Below are 18,581 nucleotides of genomic sequence, written 5' to 3'. Positions count from 1 at the left end.
AGAGTTACAGAGAGAGAGAAGGTGAGAAAGAGAGATCTTCTATCCGCTTGTTCACTCCCCAAATGACCACAACAGCCAGGGCTGGGCCAGGCAGAGGCCAGAAGCCTAGAATTTTACCCAGTCTTCCACTTGGATGGCAGGGGCCCAGACACTTTGGCCGACTCCTGCTGCTTTTGCAGGCGCATTAGTAGGGAGTTGGATCAGAAGTGGAGCAGCTGGGACTTGTACCAATGCTCATACGGGATGCCGGCGTCGCAGGCAGTAACTTAACCCTTTTTGCCACAATGCCGACTCTTACTTGTTTACATTTATTCATCAGTAGACACTTACTAAACCTGCTGTGTTTGCAGCAGTAAACAAAATGGACCAGGCTCCTGCCTTCTTGGGGCTTGCGTTCTAATTGGGGGAGACCCCAGTAAACAAGTGAACAAGGAGAATTAAAGATTGTGGTGATGGTGAGAAACAGGTTGTCTGGGGACAGTGTCTCTGATGAGATGACACCTGGGCTGAGACTGGAATAGTGAGGAGCCTGTGTGGAGTCACAGGAAGAGTGTTCCGAGGCACGGCAACAGCAGGTGCGAAGGCCAAGGGCAGGCAGGAGCTGGTGTGTTTGGGGAATAGCAGTGTCATGGAGGGAGGTTGACAGCAGCCGAGCCTAGAGGCCAGAGCCTGATCAGATGGATGTCAGGGGAGGCCGTGACCATGGGGAAAGGACAGCAAGTCAGCCACGCTGCTGCTCCCACAGGGTGTCAGGAGTCTCGAGAAGTTTCTGTATGTGTCTCTCCCTTTGCTCTTTCCTGATGCACTCTAAATAGCTATTCCCACAGTTTACACTCAAAGGAAGAGAGTCTACTGCCCTGTTTGCTCTATATTTTATGTTGTGTGGGTTTGGCTGGCACCCACCTATACCGGTGGTGACTTGGTCATATGTGGGCTGTGTTAGAAGGAAGAGCTCGGGCTAGGAGGGCCACGCAAGTAGACGGGTGATCTCCACACCGTGCTGGAGGACAGAGTGTGCGATGGGGCCAGGTGATTGCTGTTGGCTCCAGTTGTTCTGGGGACCTCTGTTGAGGGTCCCCCACCCACCCCATCTCAAACCCAAGCAACAGGGCAGCTTAGCTGGGTCCCCCAGCCACTGCTGATGCCAGTTCGTGAGGTGTTTTCATGCAGTCTAGAAAAAGGCCCTTCCTCAAGAAGCCCCACTTCCATCTTTGGAGAACTATGCTAGACCAAGAAGTGATTTGGCTGCTCTCCTGATGAGACAGTAAACGCACAGTACAAAGATGGCCCTTAGACACAGCGACCTCGGGAGCTCTGGGAGGTGGTGGCCCCGTGGGGATCCTGGAACTTACCCCTTCTGCTAGATGGCCCTCCAGCTTCCTGCCCGTTGCCACTGTAACATCAACTCTGTCCCTCTGTGTCTCCTGGCAAGGAGCCGAGACTGGCAGGAGGCCCTGCACTGGTACAACTCCGCCCTGGAGATGACGGACTGCGATGAGGGCGGGGAGTATGACGGCGTGCAAGATGAGCCCCGCTACACACTGCTGGCCAGAGAGGCCGAGATGCTGTTCACAGGCGGCTGTGGCCTGGACAAGGACCCGCAGAGATCAGGTGGGGTCTGCCGGACCTGCTCCTGCAGTGGGACGGGGCTGGGTGGGGGGATGTTACTGCTACAACCATGGGGAATTAGGACAAGACACCAAGGTGAGTCTGTTCTCCCAGGAGGGGCCTCTGTGGAGCTGGTCTGCAGATAAACGTTTTGATTTTAACGGTCACGGAATTGGTCCTCTGTACCCACAGGTTCCACATCTGTAGCTCCCAACTACAGATCACACGTATTCAGGAGCAGGTGTTTAATTTTGCAGTTTAGAGCCCCACATCCCGTATCAGAGTGCCTGGGTCTGGTGCCCAGCTCTGGCTCCTGACTCCAGCTTCCTGCTAATGCAGCTTCTAGGAGGCAGCAGTGATAGTTCAAGTTACTTGGCTTCCTGCCGCCCATGTGGGAGACCTGGATTTCATTCCCAGCTACCCCACTATGGCCCTGCCCTGCCCTATCCTGCCCCTTCCCTGGCTATTTCAGGCCAGTGAATCAACAAATGGGAGCCAGCTCTTTCTCTCTCTCTCTCTTTCTCTCTTTCTCTTCCTGTCTCTCTTTGTTCCTATACCTCTCAAATAAATATATTTAATTACATTTTTTTACATTTCAGAAAAAATTGTGTCCTGGACATGTAGTTTTTTTTTTTTTTTCTTTTTTGGTCACCGTTACCTAAACGACAGTGTAACACATTGTATTGGGTACTACACGGAATCTGGAGATTATTTAAAGTATCCTGGAGTATGTGCATAGTTATTAACAGATGCTGTAAATACTCTTTATAGAAGGGACTTGGGTATCCACAGCGGTCCAGGAACCTGTGAATGCCAAAGGATGACTGTACATTAGGGCTGTTTTTTATTTTTTAACTAAAAAAAAATGAGTTAAGAGATTTCATATGGTATAATTCCAGCATCTTAAAGCATACAGTTGAGTGGTTTTTTGTGTATTCATGGTGTTCAACCACCACCCCTTTCTGATTCCAGGACATTGTCCTCACCCAAACAGAAACCCCACCCAGGTTAGCAGTCACTCCCAATGCTGTCCCACAATCCCTGGCAACCATGAATATACTTTCTGCCCCGATGAATTTACCTATTCTGGGCATTTTATACAAATGGAATCATAGAATACATGGCCTGTTGCTTGCACTTGGCATAGTGTTTTTAAGGTTTCTGCGTGTTGTAACATGTATCAGTACTTCTTCCTTTTTATTGTCAAATAATAGGCCAGTGCGTGGATAGACCACCTTCTGCGTCTCCACTCTTGCTTGATGGACAAAGTAAATATTTTTTGCATAATGTGTTAGTGTGCTCAGGCTGCCGCAGGAAAACACTATAGGCGGAGTTGGTTAAACAACAAAAATGGATTTCTCTCAGAGCTGAAGGCTGAGAAGTGCGTGACCAGGGTGCTGGTAGACAGCGAGCTTCTTACTGTGTCCCCCCATGACCTCTCCTCTGTGCGTAGTGGAAAGAGAGAGACAGCTCTGCTGTTTCTTCGAAGGGCACCAGCCCAGTGCAATTCGAGCCCCACTCTTAGGCCCTCCCTAACTTGTCACCTTCTCCAAGACCTATCTACAAATACAGTCACGTTGTGGATTAGGGCTTCAACCTACGAATTTGTGTGACAGGAGTCTGGGGGGGACATGAATACTCAGTCCCTCATGTGTAATAACCCTACTAAACTCCTGGTTTCACAGGCATCGGATTTCATAGGCTAGGTTTAAAAAGCTGCAGAGTTGTATTTTAAAAATTAGCAAATAATAATGCAAATCTATAACCTCTGACTTGAAATTTCTAAATCCAAAAAGCTCTGAAAACCAAAAGTGATTTTGTAAGTTTTGCACAAATTCATTTGGTGGCAGAACCTGTTCTCTGAGCTGACATGAAGCTGCTTATAGTCTTTTAATTCTTCCACTTTCATAAGTCTGTTCTGTCAAAGTCCTCAGCCTGATTCTTATTGGCTTAAACTGCTTCACTCACCCACCTCTAAACCAATCACTGTGGTCATTGAAATGACTTCCTCTGGTTGGCCACGCCTAACTCTTAACCAATCCTTGCAGTTTGGAGGGCAAAGAGGGGCAGAAGAGGGCTCTGATTGGCCAGGTGTGACCACACGCCCACCTGTGAGGTGTCAGACCTATCAGGCAGAGGGAGAGAGCCAGAGCCGCAGTTTGAGATCCTAGGGAAAACTCAGGCTGCTCTTCCTGGAAGGGTCGGGGACACTGCACTGACTAAAGCAACAGGTGGCTCACCTCTTTGTGCCCTGCTTTGCTGTCTTTCAGGGGACTTGTACACCCAGGCGGCCGAGGCAGCGATGGAAGCCATGAAGGGCCGTCTGGCCAACCAGTACTACCAGAAGGCAGAGGAGGCCTGGGCCCAGATGGAGGAATAACTCACACCCTGGTCACAAGCAAAAGGGCCAGGAGGAAAAAAAAAAAGACTTAATTACTTCAGGGAGGGGATCATTTTTAGTATGTTGTAAATCAGCTTTTGTATTTCATTTTTTGACTCTTGAGGTTGTCTTTGCTATTTGCAGAGACGCTACAGCTGTCCCACAGGGCAGTGTTCTGGGGGAGCGGGGATTGAAGAAGCAGCCCAATGAGCTGACCTGTTATTTTGAGGTTCTGTTTTTATTTTTTATTATATCTTTTTTTTTTTTAATGTCATGTTAGTAATTGCTTTTCTGCCTCGGAGAGACAATGTGAGGGCTTTGCTCCCCAGGTATTTCAGGCTGGATTGAAATCTCAGGCCCCAGAGCCCCATCTCTGGTCAGGCAGAACAGGGGCTGCTGGAGACCTGCACGCGAGCTTGTTGCGGAGCGCGCGTCGTCAGGACATGCCCTGGAGCCTTCTTCCTCAGAGCTTCTGGAAGCACGTGGCTCAAGTTTTCTGATCTTTTAGTTTAATTTCCTCCTGTAATCTGAGTGGTTTTCTGACACACAGTTAAATTCCATTTCTAAGTGCTTTCCACCGTGGACTTCACAAAACAGATCTGTTTGTATGCGCACACTGACTACCTCCGACACCTGACACCTACGGCTAGCATGGCTCCAGGCTTTCTCCGTGCAAAGATGGGGGTTGCAACTGCCTTCGGATTTTCTGCTTGAGCCTGGGTGGGTTTTCTTATCATTTGCAGCCGGATGCTTTCAGCTACAACCCCCTGAGGTTTTGCTAAGCAGTTTGAGAATGAGAGGCCAAGAACTGTAAACACTCATTAATCCCAGTCAATTTCCCCAGGGTCAGGCTACAGTTGTCTTTATTTAATGTGCTTTTCATATAAAAAGAGTCCAGACTGAATGTTAGTAGACTTCAGTTTCAAAGAGCAAAGAAAACAGATGGCTTTGATCAAGCCCAAAAGCTAGAGCAGCCTCTTTCTTTGAATTCAGAGACACAAAATGCAGGGTGTAGCATACAAAGCCATTCTTACCTGCTCATTAAGAGAGATCTTTCAATGCTTCAGCGTTGAACGCTACGGAGTAATGAACTTGGACAGGCGTTAGAGTCCAGAGTCAGGAGGTGTGCCCATAAAGGAAGAAAATCAAACAGAGTCAAAATTCCTCTTGAAAAAGTCCTTCAGCCACCCAGAAATTCCCTGAGAAGTTAGAACTCATCACCATTTTGTCTTCTGTACCAGATGAGTTAGTTGGCTTGCGATCATTTGTGTGTGTGTGTGTGTGTGTGTGTGTGTGTTTTAAACCAGTGTCTACAGTTAAATCGCACATGTGAAGTATAAGAAGCAACTTTATTGTGACTTGGCTCTTCAGAGTAATCAGGCTCATAGAATCTGTGCAGATTTTGTTATAATATATTTATGTTCCCGAACATCATCTTCATGTCCTTGTTCTTTATCATCTCTAGCAGGAATCGGCAGACTATTGTGTAAGGGGCCAGATAGTAAAGATTTTAGGCTTTGCAGGCCATTCGCCCTGTGCTGCATCCGCTCAGCCCTGCTGGTGATGTAAAAAGGCACTCACAGATTCTGTTGCCTCCAGCCAATTCATGCTTCGTTGTCTGGACTGGCTTGACCCACCACCCCACCCTGTGATCGATCCCATGGCTTCCCATTGGGAGGTGGCTCCTTCCTCCTCCAGGAGGCTGGAATGCTGCAGGTGGTCAGCTAAGCCGATGCTTCTGGAAGGACCCTGGAGAGTATAAAAGTAACTTACAAGATGTTGAGATCCCTCTGAGCCAGCGGAAGAATTTTATTCTACCTTCAATACCTAATTGTGTGCCTTCTAACACTGGATGGGACCTCTTCGTTTAACACAAATGCTGGGCATGTAGAAAGAGAGAGCAAATCGAGGATAGTCCAGCCCAACTAGGAAGACCTCAGAGACAATCTTCAGATGCAAGAAGCAAGTGAAAATCCAGGAGGTTAACAGCCATAATGTCCCATCAGGTGCCTTCATTCCATAGATGGCAAAACCAAGGTTCCAGAAGTAGGTTTCTCTCGAGGTGATACTACCGGCTAAAAGCTTCACCAGGTTTAGGATTTGAGAGCTGTTTGAATACAGGGAATACAGTTTGAAGTGAAACTTTCAGTTTTACTCTAGATAAGAGGAAAAGACTTTAGGGATATGAGAAAGGAAAAAAAAAAACCTCAAATTTCTGAGTATCCCGTCCCCACTTCCTTCACCTGGGACACTGAGACTGTAGCAAATTTGACTTTGACAAACTTGTCTGCCATAGTAAAGGCGTCCTACAGGTGTTGGCATGGATACATGCAGCTTCGATGGGATTGGGGAAAGAGGAGACAAAATACGCACACTCTCCACCTGGATTTGTGCCTCTCTCATTTCTGAGGGAACCACTCAGCCCACTCAAGATGGACGCTGGGTAACATCTAGGGAACAGTTTGCCGGACAGTTTGATTTTTGCCTATGTTCTGAGTTCCATTTTGTCCCTCCAAATAAAGTGGTTTCTTTCTTTTCTGTCTCAAGTTCAAATGTTTCCTGGTTTAAGAGAGAAAAAAAATGTGGCTGGCTGGAGGCAGAGGCACACTGAGAAGGGGCAGCCATGATTCCGCTTCCAGTGAGTGTAGCCAAGGGAAGAGTAGCCCCAGCATCACCCCAGTTTCTGATGTTTCAAGACCTGCTGAAAATCAGGATATTTCTTATGCGCTGTCTCCTGATTTTTAAAATTTGTGATACATTCTAATAAAGCCTTCCAGATGGGGCCTGTGTGCTATCAGAATCCGTAGATGCAATCCGTGAACCTCTCGTTTCTTGATTTGCTCATCTATAAGACAGAATAATCTTTACCATTACAGGGTTGTCCTTAGCTTCACTGGTTGGTTACTGCCAGGATCATCTGGTTCTAAGCAAGTCATTTTTTAATTTTAAGAAATTTGAACATCTCTGTTGACTATGCATGGTAGATTCGACACACATGTTTAGGCCTAGGAAGGTTTTTTGTTTTGTTTTGTTTTGTTTTTTTTAAACAGCATAAACCTGTGAGAATAAAGACAAAGAGGAGTCAGCAAAAAAAAAAAAAAAAGTTTGGGTACTAGAAAGCCAGTGGAGAAAACTGAATTAGAGGACTCCAGAGGGCTGGATCCTAGGTCAACAGTAGGGAATCTGGGAAACAACCCAAAGAAATCCCACAATGCTAGGAACTTGTGGAAGCGGAAACAAAATGGGGCTAAAAGTGGAGAATCAGGATGTGGTGCCAGCATTCCATATGGGCACTAGTTGTTTGAGTCCTGGCTGCTCCACTTCAGGTCCAGCTCTCTGCTGTGGCCTGGGAAAGCAGTAGAAGATGGTCCAAGGACTTGGCCCCCTGCACTCGTGTGGGAGACCTGGAAGAAGCTTCTGACCAGAGGCTTCGGATTGGCCCAGCTCCAGCCATTGTGGCCATTTTGGGATTGAACCAGTGGATGGAAGACCTCTCTGCCTCTACCTCTGCCTCTTTATAACTCTGCCTTTCAAGTGAAAAAAAAAAAAAAAAAAAAGGATCAGCTGGAGACCATTAGGGCTGCTCACTTCCTTTGCTTAGCAAGCCAGCTGCCTCTCCATCCTGCTTGGAGCTTGGAACCCCAGGCTTAGCAAGTGAGGCCACTCAATTAAATGGAAGTTTCTGGATTGAATGTAGAGGTTCCCCTAGCCTTTTCTCTCTGTGGTCCCAGACACCAGCAGCAGGACTCTAACCACCTTGGCAGAAGCCAGACAATTGGAGAAAATCCCACAGCATCTGACTGCTATAGAGGGAAGACTGAGGTGCTGTCACAGAATGAAACCAACCAGCCTACTGTTTGTGGCAGACTTGCTTTCAATCTTGTCAAAATGACAGGAATTATATGCTACTATAGGTTTTTGTTTTTTTGTTTTTTTTAAGATTTATTTATTTATTTTGAAAGAGTTAAGAGATTTTTCCTTCCGCCAGTTCACTCCCCAGATGGCCACAACGGGCAGCACTGGGCCAGGCCGAAGCCAGGATCATCTTCCAGGTCTCCCACATGGGTGCAGAGGCCCAAGCACTTGGACCATCTGCTGCTGCTTTTCCCAGGCGCATTAGCAGGGAGCTGGATTGGAAGTGGAGCACCTGGGACTGTAACCGGTGCTGATACGTGATGCCAGCATTGCAGGCTGAGGCCCTACTTACTTGCCATGCCACAATCCCGGCCCTGCTAATATAGTTCTAATACTTTTTTTCTTTTAAAATTTGAGCATCTTTTCATTTGATTATTATTGATAGCCCTTGCTATTTTTCTGGGCTATGATCTTTGTTTCTTTTTTCCTATTATTTGTGTGCATGTGTGTTTTTAAGATGTCTTTTTTTTTTTTATTATTTCAAAGACAGCATTACAGAGGGACAGAGAAAAATCTGCCATCCACTGGTTCACTCCAAATTGCCACAATGGCCAGGGCTGGGCCAGGCGAAAGCCAGGAGCCTGGAACTCCATTTGGAGCCTCCAAAGAGGCCCAAGAACTTGGACCATATTCCATTGCTTTCTCAGGCACATTAGTAGTGAGCTGGATTGGAAGTGGAACAGACAGCAGTTTAATCCGCTGTGCCACTACGTCTGGCATCTCAACACTGGCCTCTGGCCTTTGATTGTTTTAACTTTGTTGTTGAATTCTTTATTTGGTGGAGCCATTAAGCCTTTGCTTATAATGTAAATTTAAAATGTTATCTGAAAGGAAATTTTTAAAAAAGGGAAACAACAAAAGAAACAGGTTGGCCAGAGCACCCCACAAGAAAGTGAAATTAATTCCAAAGAATTCAAGCTGTCTCTGTAAAGTAGTATCTGTTGGAAAAAGTGTAAATAGTTCTAATTAAAGCAAACAAACTCAACAGCAACAACAACAACCAAGGTCCAGGATCCTAACTTAGGAGTTGGAGAAAGAGAATAGAGAAAACAGGAGACGCTCCTACAAGCAAGATCAAGAACGTGTCTCTGGTGTGTTTCCAAAACCATACCATCTGACCTTCGAGAATCATCTTCACGAAGTTTCAGAATACTGGGGACAATAGGAGCTTCCAGAGGGTAAGAAGGAGTCCCATAGGAAGGGTGGAGAATTAGTATCACATCAGACATCTCAACAGTATGACAATGAAAATTGGAAGATGCTGACTTCTAAATTCTGAGGAATATGGATTTTAACCTAGACGTGTACGTCAAAGATAAGGGTAGGATAAAGGCTGTTCCAACACATAACTTGTCAAAAAAGTTCTCTCCTTTGTGGCAATCTTGCAAAGATGGGCAGTTTCAAGTTGAATTAGGGATGATTCATAAAAATAAGGTACATTTTTAGAAGGCAGTTATTACCGATAAAGCAAACGATATTTTCCAGAAAAGGAAAAGGAATTCCAGTACAGTGCATAGCCAACCTGTGAATAGCATTTACTACTAATAAAAGAAACTGCAATATGATTCCGTTGGGAGGGTGTTTGGTGGAGGTGGGGGTGGGGTAATTAGGGTTAAATCCTGGCCATCCATTGTGGGAAGACCTAAAATAATACTTTTTGAAAAGCAGTAATGTACGTGTGTTGCTCAGATGTGAGGAGATATACCAGAAGAGAAGAATGAGCTAGAAGTTGAAAGTGGTTGGGAGGGGATAGCCATTTGGCTAATTTTGATAACAGGCCTTGTCAAATTGATACTATGCATATATACAATTCTGATAAAGTTTTCCAAAGATTTACTAAGAATCCAAAATTAAATTTGCCAAATTAAAGAATTGTTAATAGTAATTTATGTCTTCAGCATTCTCCTTACTCTAGTGCTTAGTGCAAGACTCCATGGAGAGGTGGCGCTGTGGCGCAGTGGGTGAAGCCGCCACCTGCAGTGCCGGCACCCTATATGGACGCCTGTCAGTCCCAGTTTCTCCTCTTCTGTGCTTCTATGCTGCTCTCTGCTATGGCCTGGGAAAGCAGTAGAAAATGGCCCAAGTCCTTGGGCCCCTGTACCCGCATGGGAGACCCTGAAGAAGCTCCTGGCTCCTAGCTTCGGATTGGTGCGGCTACAGCCATTACAGCCAATTGGGGAGTGAACCAGCAGATGGAAGACCACTCTCTCTCCTCTCTGTCACTCTACCTTTCAAATAAATAAATATTTTTTAAAAGACACCACTGATCTTATTATATATGAATAAAAAATACTGAAAAGTGTGCCATTGGTTTTGATGCAGGTCGATTTTAGAGATACTAAAATGTGAAAAAATTATGTGCCTTGGAAAGAACGATGACTGTCAGACACCAAGTTCTGCACAAATCTGCTATAAATCAGAATTATTGTGACCGTTTTACAGATGAGAAAACTGATATTAAAGTATCACACACACCACCACCACTACGTCTGTACCACGCCAGGATTGCAAAACTGAAACTTAACAGGAATGGACTGAAGGGCACCATAGAAGGGAAGCCTGTTAATTTGTGTCCACACAGTATGTCTCCCTGGCCAGGCACAGATGTGCAGACAGGATAGACAGCTTGATAGCAGGGCATTGCAGTAGCACACTTTCTTGCCCTGGGACCCACCGATGGCCCTTGGAGAGGCCAGGGTGTAAAAGCACCAGGTATCCCAGTTTGCCATGTCCCATTCATGCCTTGGCCACCCCCAGCCAAAGTGACCGAGTAGTGGTCTCCCCTGTAAGCCAAGTTCCTTTTCAGAGGGCCCCGGGCAGGGCGTGCAGTAGAAACTTTTCTCTGCCCAGGACCTTTTGGGTATTTCTGACAACATTCACAGACCATACAAAATTAATCAACTTTTAAAAATACCTGCTATGGCCGGCGCCACGGCTCACTAGGCTAATCCTCCGCCTTGCGGCGCTGGCACACCGGGTTCTAGTCCTGGTCGGGGCGCTGGATTCTGTCCCGGTTGCCCCTCTTCCAGGCCAGCTCTCTGCTGTGGCCTGGGAGTGCAGTGGAGGATGACCCAAGCGCTTGGGCCCTGCACCCCATGGTAGACCAGGATAGGCACCTGGCTCCTGCCTTTGGATCAGCGTGGTGCGCTGGCCGCAGCGTGCCGGCCGTGGCGGCCATTGGAGGGTGAACCAACGGCAAAGGAAGACCTTTCTCTCTGTCTCTCTCTCTCTCTCACTGTCCACTCTGCCTATCAAAAAAATAAAAATAAATACCTGCTATGCATTTATTGAATTTTGAGTCCCCCCTGCGGTTGCCTTGGCAGGGCCAGACCGAGTGATTCTATGAGCCTTATACAGCCCGCGGGTCAGACTTTCCCCACACCTGTGGGCTCCTTTGTCACAGGGAATAGAAATCAATGCAGGTTAACTTTAGCAAAGAAGGTTTTGTGTGTGTGTGTGTGTGTGTGTTTACTTTATTTTTGTTTTGGAAGTAGTTTCAGATGAAAGATAAAACTGGAACAAATCAGCCTTTGGAAAGTGTGGAGATGCAGGAAGCAGGAGGCAGCCTGGAAATCCCTCATGGCCCTGCAATTGAGCTAAATCATTCTTTGGTATCCAGAGTCAAGAGTTCCAGGATAAAGCATCTGATTGGCCTAATTTGACTCTTGTGCCCGCCCACTGAGCGATTTGATCAACAGGTCTTCTAAGGCCACAGGAAGGAGTATCCCACAAAGGGAAATCAGACTTGGGTCAGAATATGCTGGAATGCTTGCTAGGAAAGCAAAAAAAAAAAAAAAAAAAAAAAAAAAACCAACACCACCAGATTCCCATTCAGTGAGAGTATTTCCTTTGAGGAAGCAAAGAAGAGCCATGAATATTAGAGAAAATATTAAAGAAAACTTTTTCAGATGATTTTGTTGCCAACATGAATCAACATTTTATGTCAGTCCTGCTGCAGGTGTAAATCCACTAGGAATTTAATTCAAAAATGCATACCCAATAAGGAATTTTCAAAAATTCACTTTTTATTACAGCGTCACACACAATTAAATTTGCAGCCTGGTGACTTTTTACATACACCTGCATTGAGCAACCACCCATGGACAATGCAGACCACCCTGAGCCTCTTCCTGGCAATACAGCCCCCTCACACCCCACCAAGGGTAACTCCTCTTCTGATTTCTATCTCAGTAGAGACATTTTGCATGACAAGAAAATGACTAATCTTTGGTCAACAAGATAAAGAAAAGAACATTCTGTTAAAGGTCATTGCACTCTTGACTGACAAATGGCAGTCAATTGAATGGTGGGAAACTAGCTTCCCAGTACAAACCTCAAAGCCGTTACAGCCATAAGAAAAGCGCTATTCAGCATTTTATCAGGAGTGTTAATTTCTTTCTACAAGGAGGTTCAAGCAGGAGGATTGGGTTTCAGACCAGGTTTTGGCTAGTTTTCCTTTTAGGGGGACAAAAAACGGAGACCCAGGGCTAAGCCCCCACCTGCATTCCCACATCCCACAGCCTAGGGCTCACGCTGTGGCGATAGATGGCCTTCACCTGACAGCCGCCAGGAGGGGCGCCAGGCGAGCAGGCGCGGTCTGATCTGTGGTGCTTGCTCTTTCCTCCTCTCCCTGCCGCCATTGGCCAGGGCAGAGCAGTAGACACACCTGCCCTCACTGTGGATGCCAGGGTTCTGCTGCAACATCCGCTACTCACTCCTCCTCAAGGTCCCACATGTGATTGTCGTGAGACACGGGGTAACAGGGCTGCAGGACTGTAAGAAGCTCCCAGAATGGGGCTCTGGGCTCTGCCTTCCAGGGTCAGCCTGTATCCTCCTTGATGACGCCCTGTCAATTAGGCATCCTGCTCAGCATGAACAGGTGTCCTAAGGGTGTGTTGGGAAGGACCCACACGAGTGGCTGTACTACGTCCTGGAAGAAGTAATTTTTGTTTCATTGGAGTCCTTGCCATACAAGGAGCAGGATGTTGGTTGCTGTTCACAGCTATCCAGAGGCACCAGCTTTAGCAGAAAAGGGGAGTTCATCACAGTGATAAAGGGATGTGTCCAAGATTGGGGATCCCACTGGGCCTTGGGAAGGGTCTTGAGCTAGAAGTCAGAAAGCTGTCAATACTCTTCTGTGCCTCCGCCCTTCTCCTCACTGTCATTCTTCTCTGAAGTGGCTTTCTCCACCTCTCTGAGCCATCTCACTGTATATGGGCTGTCTTGTTTCAGCCCACCTCAGAGACCAATTCCAACACAGCATAGTCAGATTAAGAAACCTGTAACTCATGTCTCACTTCATATTCCCAAAACAGAATCTGATCGGTCCAACCTGAATCCTCCATCCACCAAGGAACCCACTAGCCATGGCTGTGGCGGGTAGGGACACACTGAGCTAGAGGGACAGCTCCTAGGGAGGTGAGACTGGGCGGAGATTCCAGCAATCATCCTACACTGTGGGGATACTTCCTTTTGGAAAACGCAGTACACAGCTCACACAGCCCCTCCCGGTACTAAAATACCTAGCTGAATGTTCCCACTGGTCTGAAGGGCATTCCTCATTTAGTTTTGAATCCCCCACAATCCCTGGTCTACAAAAACCCCACATCCTCCATAGATGGCAGCTTTTGTGATTTAAAAAAAAAAAATCCCTTAACAGCAACAGACCCTTCTAGAACAATGAAATCTTTGCCTAGCATTAGCTATATTAAATTAGGTGGATGGAAGACCAAAAGGGGGCTGAGGGGGGATTGGAGAGAAAGACAGGGAATGGTCCAATGTTAGGGGTGCGGACCAACTTGGATGTTAACCAGAAGCTTTGTGCGGTCAACACAGAGCCCGAATTCTAATGACAAAAGTGTGACTCACACAGCTTGTTGGGGATGTGTCAAAGCCACGCCCAGCGTCAGTGGAGCTGCTGCCTGTCTCAAGTTCACTGAATCAACGAGGAAAGGAAGGTACATGATGAAGAATGCCAAGGGGACAAGAGTGCAGATGTGAGGCAGATTTGAGATTTCCGACACCAATCCATGTGAAAAATCAAGTGAAGTGTTTTGTTTCCCACAAAACTTACCCAACTGATGCAGAAAACTGAGAAAAGTCATCGACTGCTATAGGTTTTGTCAATATTAAATAAAATGCAAAAGTATATGTATGACTCAGCAATTCCTTCTCCAGCATAGACCCTTGAGAAATATCACCCCACATGCACAACAAGCCTGGTACCGTGTTGTATGTAATGACAAAAATTCAGAGACAAATTTGTTCATAGCATGGAGTGAATTAAATCTATATGCATCATAATTGATCTAAAAAATGCAGCGTTGGAGTAAGAAAAACAAGTTTTAGAATGATACTGGTATAATGTGGTAGCACTTATAGAAATGAAAACTATACTACAGAAAACTATACTAGTATAGTATTCATCGATATTTACATGTAAAAAGTATAAGAAACTATTGGAAGTACACACATCAAACTCATGATAACCAGCTGGGGAAGATGTTTGGAAACGGGGTTGACTTTCATTTGTAATGGTTTAATTTGTAATGTTATAAAACAGATTTATAAAGACAACATATTCACATCATTACCTTGTAACTTTTAATACAAATCTAATACATAAGAATCAGAAGCAAAAATGCCACAATATTAACAGTAATTAATTTCCTTTCAGGTGGTGGGAAGATGGATGATTACTTTATAAGTTTTCTGTATTTTTAAATATTTATACATCAATACGGATGGATATTAAAAATATAGTCTGCTGAAAAAAGCCAATTGCAGACCTACACTAATAACTTTGTATTTAAGTTAAAAACCTACACACAATTAAAAAAAATTTCCTAAGGAGATGTGTATATATGTGTGTGTATCTGTGTATATCTATATATCTATATATTTATATATACAAATCCATGTATAGCCTTAAAATCCACAGACGGTCTGGACGTACACGTAATAGCGGTGTGAGTAAAAATTGAAGCACACATTTTCCGGGCCATCTCTGCCGTGCCTGTCAGCGCCCTCCCGGCCTGCTGCGGGCTACTGTCCCTCCTCCCCGGGGACAGCTAATCCGGGCGGTGCGGGTTAATCAGGGTGGGTCTCAAACTGCTTTTCACTCTACAGTTTTTGTAGAGCAAGCCCAAGTCTGAATATTGGAGAATACATAGCATAGTTCAAATAATTTTACCAGGGTTGGGTAAAGTGAAAAATCAATTGAAAAAAAAAAAACAAACTAAAAATAGTTTTGAGTCAGAGGCAAGCAGAGCTATTAAGTAGTTTCTAAGAAACACACCCTCCCATAACGGTAGCGTGGCCGAGCGGTCTAAGGCGCTGGATTAAGGCTCCAGTCTCTTCGGGGGCGTGGGTTCGAATCCCACCGCTGCCAGGATATATTTTTTTCGGCCTCTGCCGCGTTGGCGCAGCTCCGTTTAGCGAGAGCGGCAGCGCCCCCTACTGCCCGACCGGCTGTGGGCTTCCTAGAGCGGCGCGGCGTGGGGGCGGGCCCGCGCCGCCGGGGCGGAGCATTGTGGGAAAGAGGAAGCGCCAGGGCCGGCCCGCTCCCCCCACGTGTCGCCAGGAGTTTCTCCACCAGCAACATGGCCGCTCCCTGAGAAGAGAGCCCGGCCGCCGCCACCTCTGCTGCCCGCGGCTCCCTGGGCCGTTGCCGCCGAACGCGCGCGCGGCCCCCGCGGAGAGGTGAGTGCCGCGTCGCCTGCGCCCAGGCCCGGCGTGAGCCGAGCCGAACTCGCGAGGTGGGCTCCCGCGTTGGGCTCCCGAGTAGGCCGGGGAGGCCCGCGTCGCGCCGAGGGGCTGGGGGCCTCCAGGGATTCCGACCGGAGGGACGGACCGCTCGCCCCGCCGACCCCGGCTGCCCGCCAGCTCCCACCTCCTGGCCCGGCAGTCCGGGAGGCGGCGGCCGAAGCTGCCGGCGGTGACTCAGGGTCCAGCCGCCCTGCCCCGCCCGGGCTGCTCTCCTGCGCCGGGAACACCTGTCCGAGGGCAGCGGGTGCCGGGCCGGCGTGGCTGCTGCACGGGCGGGCTGGGTGGGCTTGAGGAGGGGGCCCTGACCACCCGCCAGGAGGCCTGGCCGCTGCTGGGGGCGGCTCGGGGCCCGCGGCCCTCCCCGAGGAGCAGGGGGAGGGTCCCGGAGACTCTCGGGGCGCCCTCCCGGCAGCTGAACCCGATCGGCCCCGGCCCGGCCCGGCATTCCTCGATCCTTTAGTAACTGCTGGGCGGCCGTGCCGTTCGGGGCCAGGAGGGGTCGGACTAGGCACGGCCGTCGTGTTAGGGTTAGGATGCTTGGGCTCGGGGGCCGCGGATGGCTCGCCGGGAGGCCGAGGCCGTGACGCCCCTGCCCTCTCGCCTCGGAAGAAAACATGTTGCCACGTAACAACACACCTTCCCGTGGGTCACGTCTATTGCTGTTCTTAATCCTTACTGCAGTTCTGTCGGGGGCCCCTATTTCTTGTTTCTCCGGTTTTAAGGATGAAAATAGGAAAGGGTGCACACAACCCAGGGTGGGTTTCAGAGGCTGAGCGGCGGCGGTGGGGTTTGAACCTGCGGCGTCGTGCTCCGGAGTCCAGCCTGTTACCCACTGTACCATACTGCCTTTTCCCGGTGAGGTGTGCAGTGTTTCCTTAAGAGCCAGAGCCACTGTTGACATCAGCTGAACCCGGCTCTTGCCCTGATTTCCTGCAGCCGAATCGCACTGTGACCTTGGGCAGATTATTCTCCCAACCTCCGTCTCCTCATTTTTTCCAACCGGCGAGGATCAATCCTTGTCTACAGGGCTAAGGAGAAAATGAAATGTAGATTATTCTTTGGACTAGGCTGAGTGCTTCGTGCCGGGCGCTGTTGTAGCCTTATCAAGGCTGGTGATTTTTTATTTTTATTTTTTTTAAAAGAATCTAATGATTTCCATATCAACTTGAAGTAAGCCTAATGACCCCGTTTTGTGATTGAGCAAACTGAAGCACTGAGAGCCCTTCATGGAGCTTACACTCCCGGCAGAACCTGAGCAGTGAGGCCAGATAGTGCCAGGTCATGGTGAGAACCAGTAAGGAAACAACACAGCGCCAAGAGGGTGGTGGCCGGGCAAGGGTCAGAGGCGATTCTTTACCACAGGGGGATCAAGGAACCTGGAGGCCGTGCTCCAGGGGATAGTGAAAGGGAGGCGGCCTTGAAAAGTCCTGGAGGAAACCCGTGATGTGCCAAGGTCCTGAGGCAGGCTGGGGCTTGTTTTGTTGGAGGCCTAGCAAGGGTGGCCCAGGCCAGGGCATGGTGAGACGGTGAGGGGAGGGCGGCAGCAAGATCAGGTAGGGCCCCGGGCCCTGGAGGGGAGTTTGGGTTTTATTTCCCGTGGTGGGTAAAAGGGTTTTGAGCAAGGGAATGATAACTGATTTTTTTTTTTTTTTAAACAAACATTCTGGCGGTTTCTGGGATAACCTGAGGTAGAAAGAAGGAGACTAGTGAGATCAGTGGTTTTCAAATTTTAGGTCCAGATCCATCAGTGGGATGTAAAAATCAACTCTGGGGGATTGTCACCAGCACTTTTTGTTTGAATAAACAAGGGTTAGAAAACACTGGTGTATATTAGGGACAATTAGGGCTTAAGAAACCTTGTTTTGGTTATGGAACCATGTGCTCTGGGTCATTTACGTGGGATGAAATTGGGTCTTAAGCCGAACACCTTTGAGAGCCACCAGGTTGGATCATGTTGGCGAGGAGCCTGATGGGAGTTGGCAATCTTTAGTTAACCCAGGCCGATGCGGCATCCAGAGAGGGCACCTCAGCTGCTGGCCTGGAAGGAGGACCGTGTCTGGAGCCTCCTGGGCCACGCTCAGGGTGTGTGTGGCTTGCTGCCCCGCTCATATGGAAGCCTCGAGTCTCAGTTGTTCTCAGAGCTGCTGCAGAGAAGCAGTGGTGTAGACCATGTCCATGGCAGGTGACTGCCAGTGTCAGTGGGATGGGTCTCGGGCTTTTGCCTTCACACTGCCTTCTCTGCATAGGAGCAGGCACCTAACAGTTGATTTTGGAGCTTGGCTGCCACCCGGTCCTCCATCTCTGGTACTGTTGGGAAGCGTGCTTCTTTGCAGTCTCTTTCTCCACCCCTCCACCAGATCTTCCTCAGCCCCAAATGCTGCCATGGCTCCATGTTAGGTAGCATTCCTGTGGTTCATTTATTTAGACAGCAGGCGGGTATTGCCTGCCTGCTGTGTGCTAGGCACTGGGGGCACAGCAAGGGGACAGATTGACCAAAGTCTGCCTGCATGCAGCTTCCAGCTTAGTGGCAGCGGGGTGGGGACAGACCCGGCGCTGTACACCGTCACATGGTGATAAGAGATAACCTGAGCAGAGAAGGGGGTTTTCCACAGGGAAGATGGTCTGGGTGATGAGGTGAGGTTTGTGCAAATAGGTGAGAGCAGTGGGGCCTTGAGGCTTTCAGGGTTAGAGCAGTTACTCAGGTCCCTGGGGGAATGAGAGGCCAGTGGGAGGACTGAGAGGGGAGGGATGGGGTTGCTAACAACTTACTTGGCGTAGGGGGTGGGGTGGGGAGGCCGGCGCTGTCTAATAGAAATTTAAGCCTCTGCCTGCAGTGCTGGCATCCCATATTGGCACCGGTTTGAGTCCTGACTGCTCCGCTCTCAATCCAGCTCCCTGCTAGTTTGCCTGG

The 18,581-nt window shown here is 48.2% G+C and overlaps 2 protein-coding genes and 1 non-coding gene across 18 annotated transcripts in view; all 3 read left to right on the top strand.

The window, feature by feature from the left end:
- Positions 1–6,534, top strand: part of EEF2K (eukaryotic elongation factor 2 kinase) — a 69,486-nt gene extending 62,952 nt beyond the window's left edge. For all 12 annotated transcript variants that reach the window (XM_070064606.2, XM_070064605.2, XM_089321548.1 and 9 more), the window contains 2 exons: positions 1,433–1,611; positions 3,879–6,534. In XM_070064606.2, the coding sequence (XP_069920707.2) occupies positions 1,433–1,611; positions 3,879–3,988 (289 nt within the window). In that variant the 3' untranslated portion in view covers positions 3,989–6,534. The remainder of the gene's footprint in view (positions 1–1,432; positions 1,612–3,878) is intronic.
- Positions 6,535–15,211: 8,677 nt separating this feature from the next.
- TRNAL-AAG (transfer RNA leucine (anticodon AAG)) lies at positions 15,212–15,293 on the top strand. The gene has a single exon. It is a non-coding gene; the product is annotated as a tRNA-Leu (tRNA).
- Positions 15,294–15,442: 149 nt separating this feature from the next.
- The window catches only part of POLR3E (RNA polymerase III subunit E), a 36,096-nt gene continuing 32,957 nt past the window's right edge, over positions 15,443–18,581 (top strand). For 3 of the 5 annotated variants that reach the window (XM_017342517.4, XM_008257867.5, XM_017342516.4), the window contains exon 1: positions 15,464–15,604. The gene's annotated coding sequence lies outside the window, so the exon portion shown is untranslated. Of the gene's footprint in view, positions 15,605–18,581 lie in introns of all 5 variants that reach the window. The other 2 variants (XM_008257864.5, XM_089321542.1) reach the window with 2 other exon arrangements.

This window comes from Oryctolagus cuniculus, chromosome 19, assembly GCF_051225735.1.
Source record: "Oryctolagus cuniculus isolate XC-2025 breed Fujian yellow rabbit chromosome 19, ASM5122573v1, whole genome shotgun sequence".
Taxonomy (NCBI): Eukaryota; Metazoa; Chordata; class Mammalia; order Lagomorpha; family Leporidae; genus Oryctolagus; species Oryctolagus cuniculus.
Note: the sequence above shows the minus strand (reverse complement) of the source record. Positions and strands in the feature narration are given on the sequence as shown.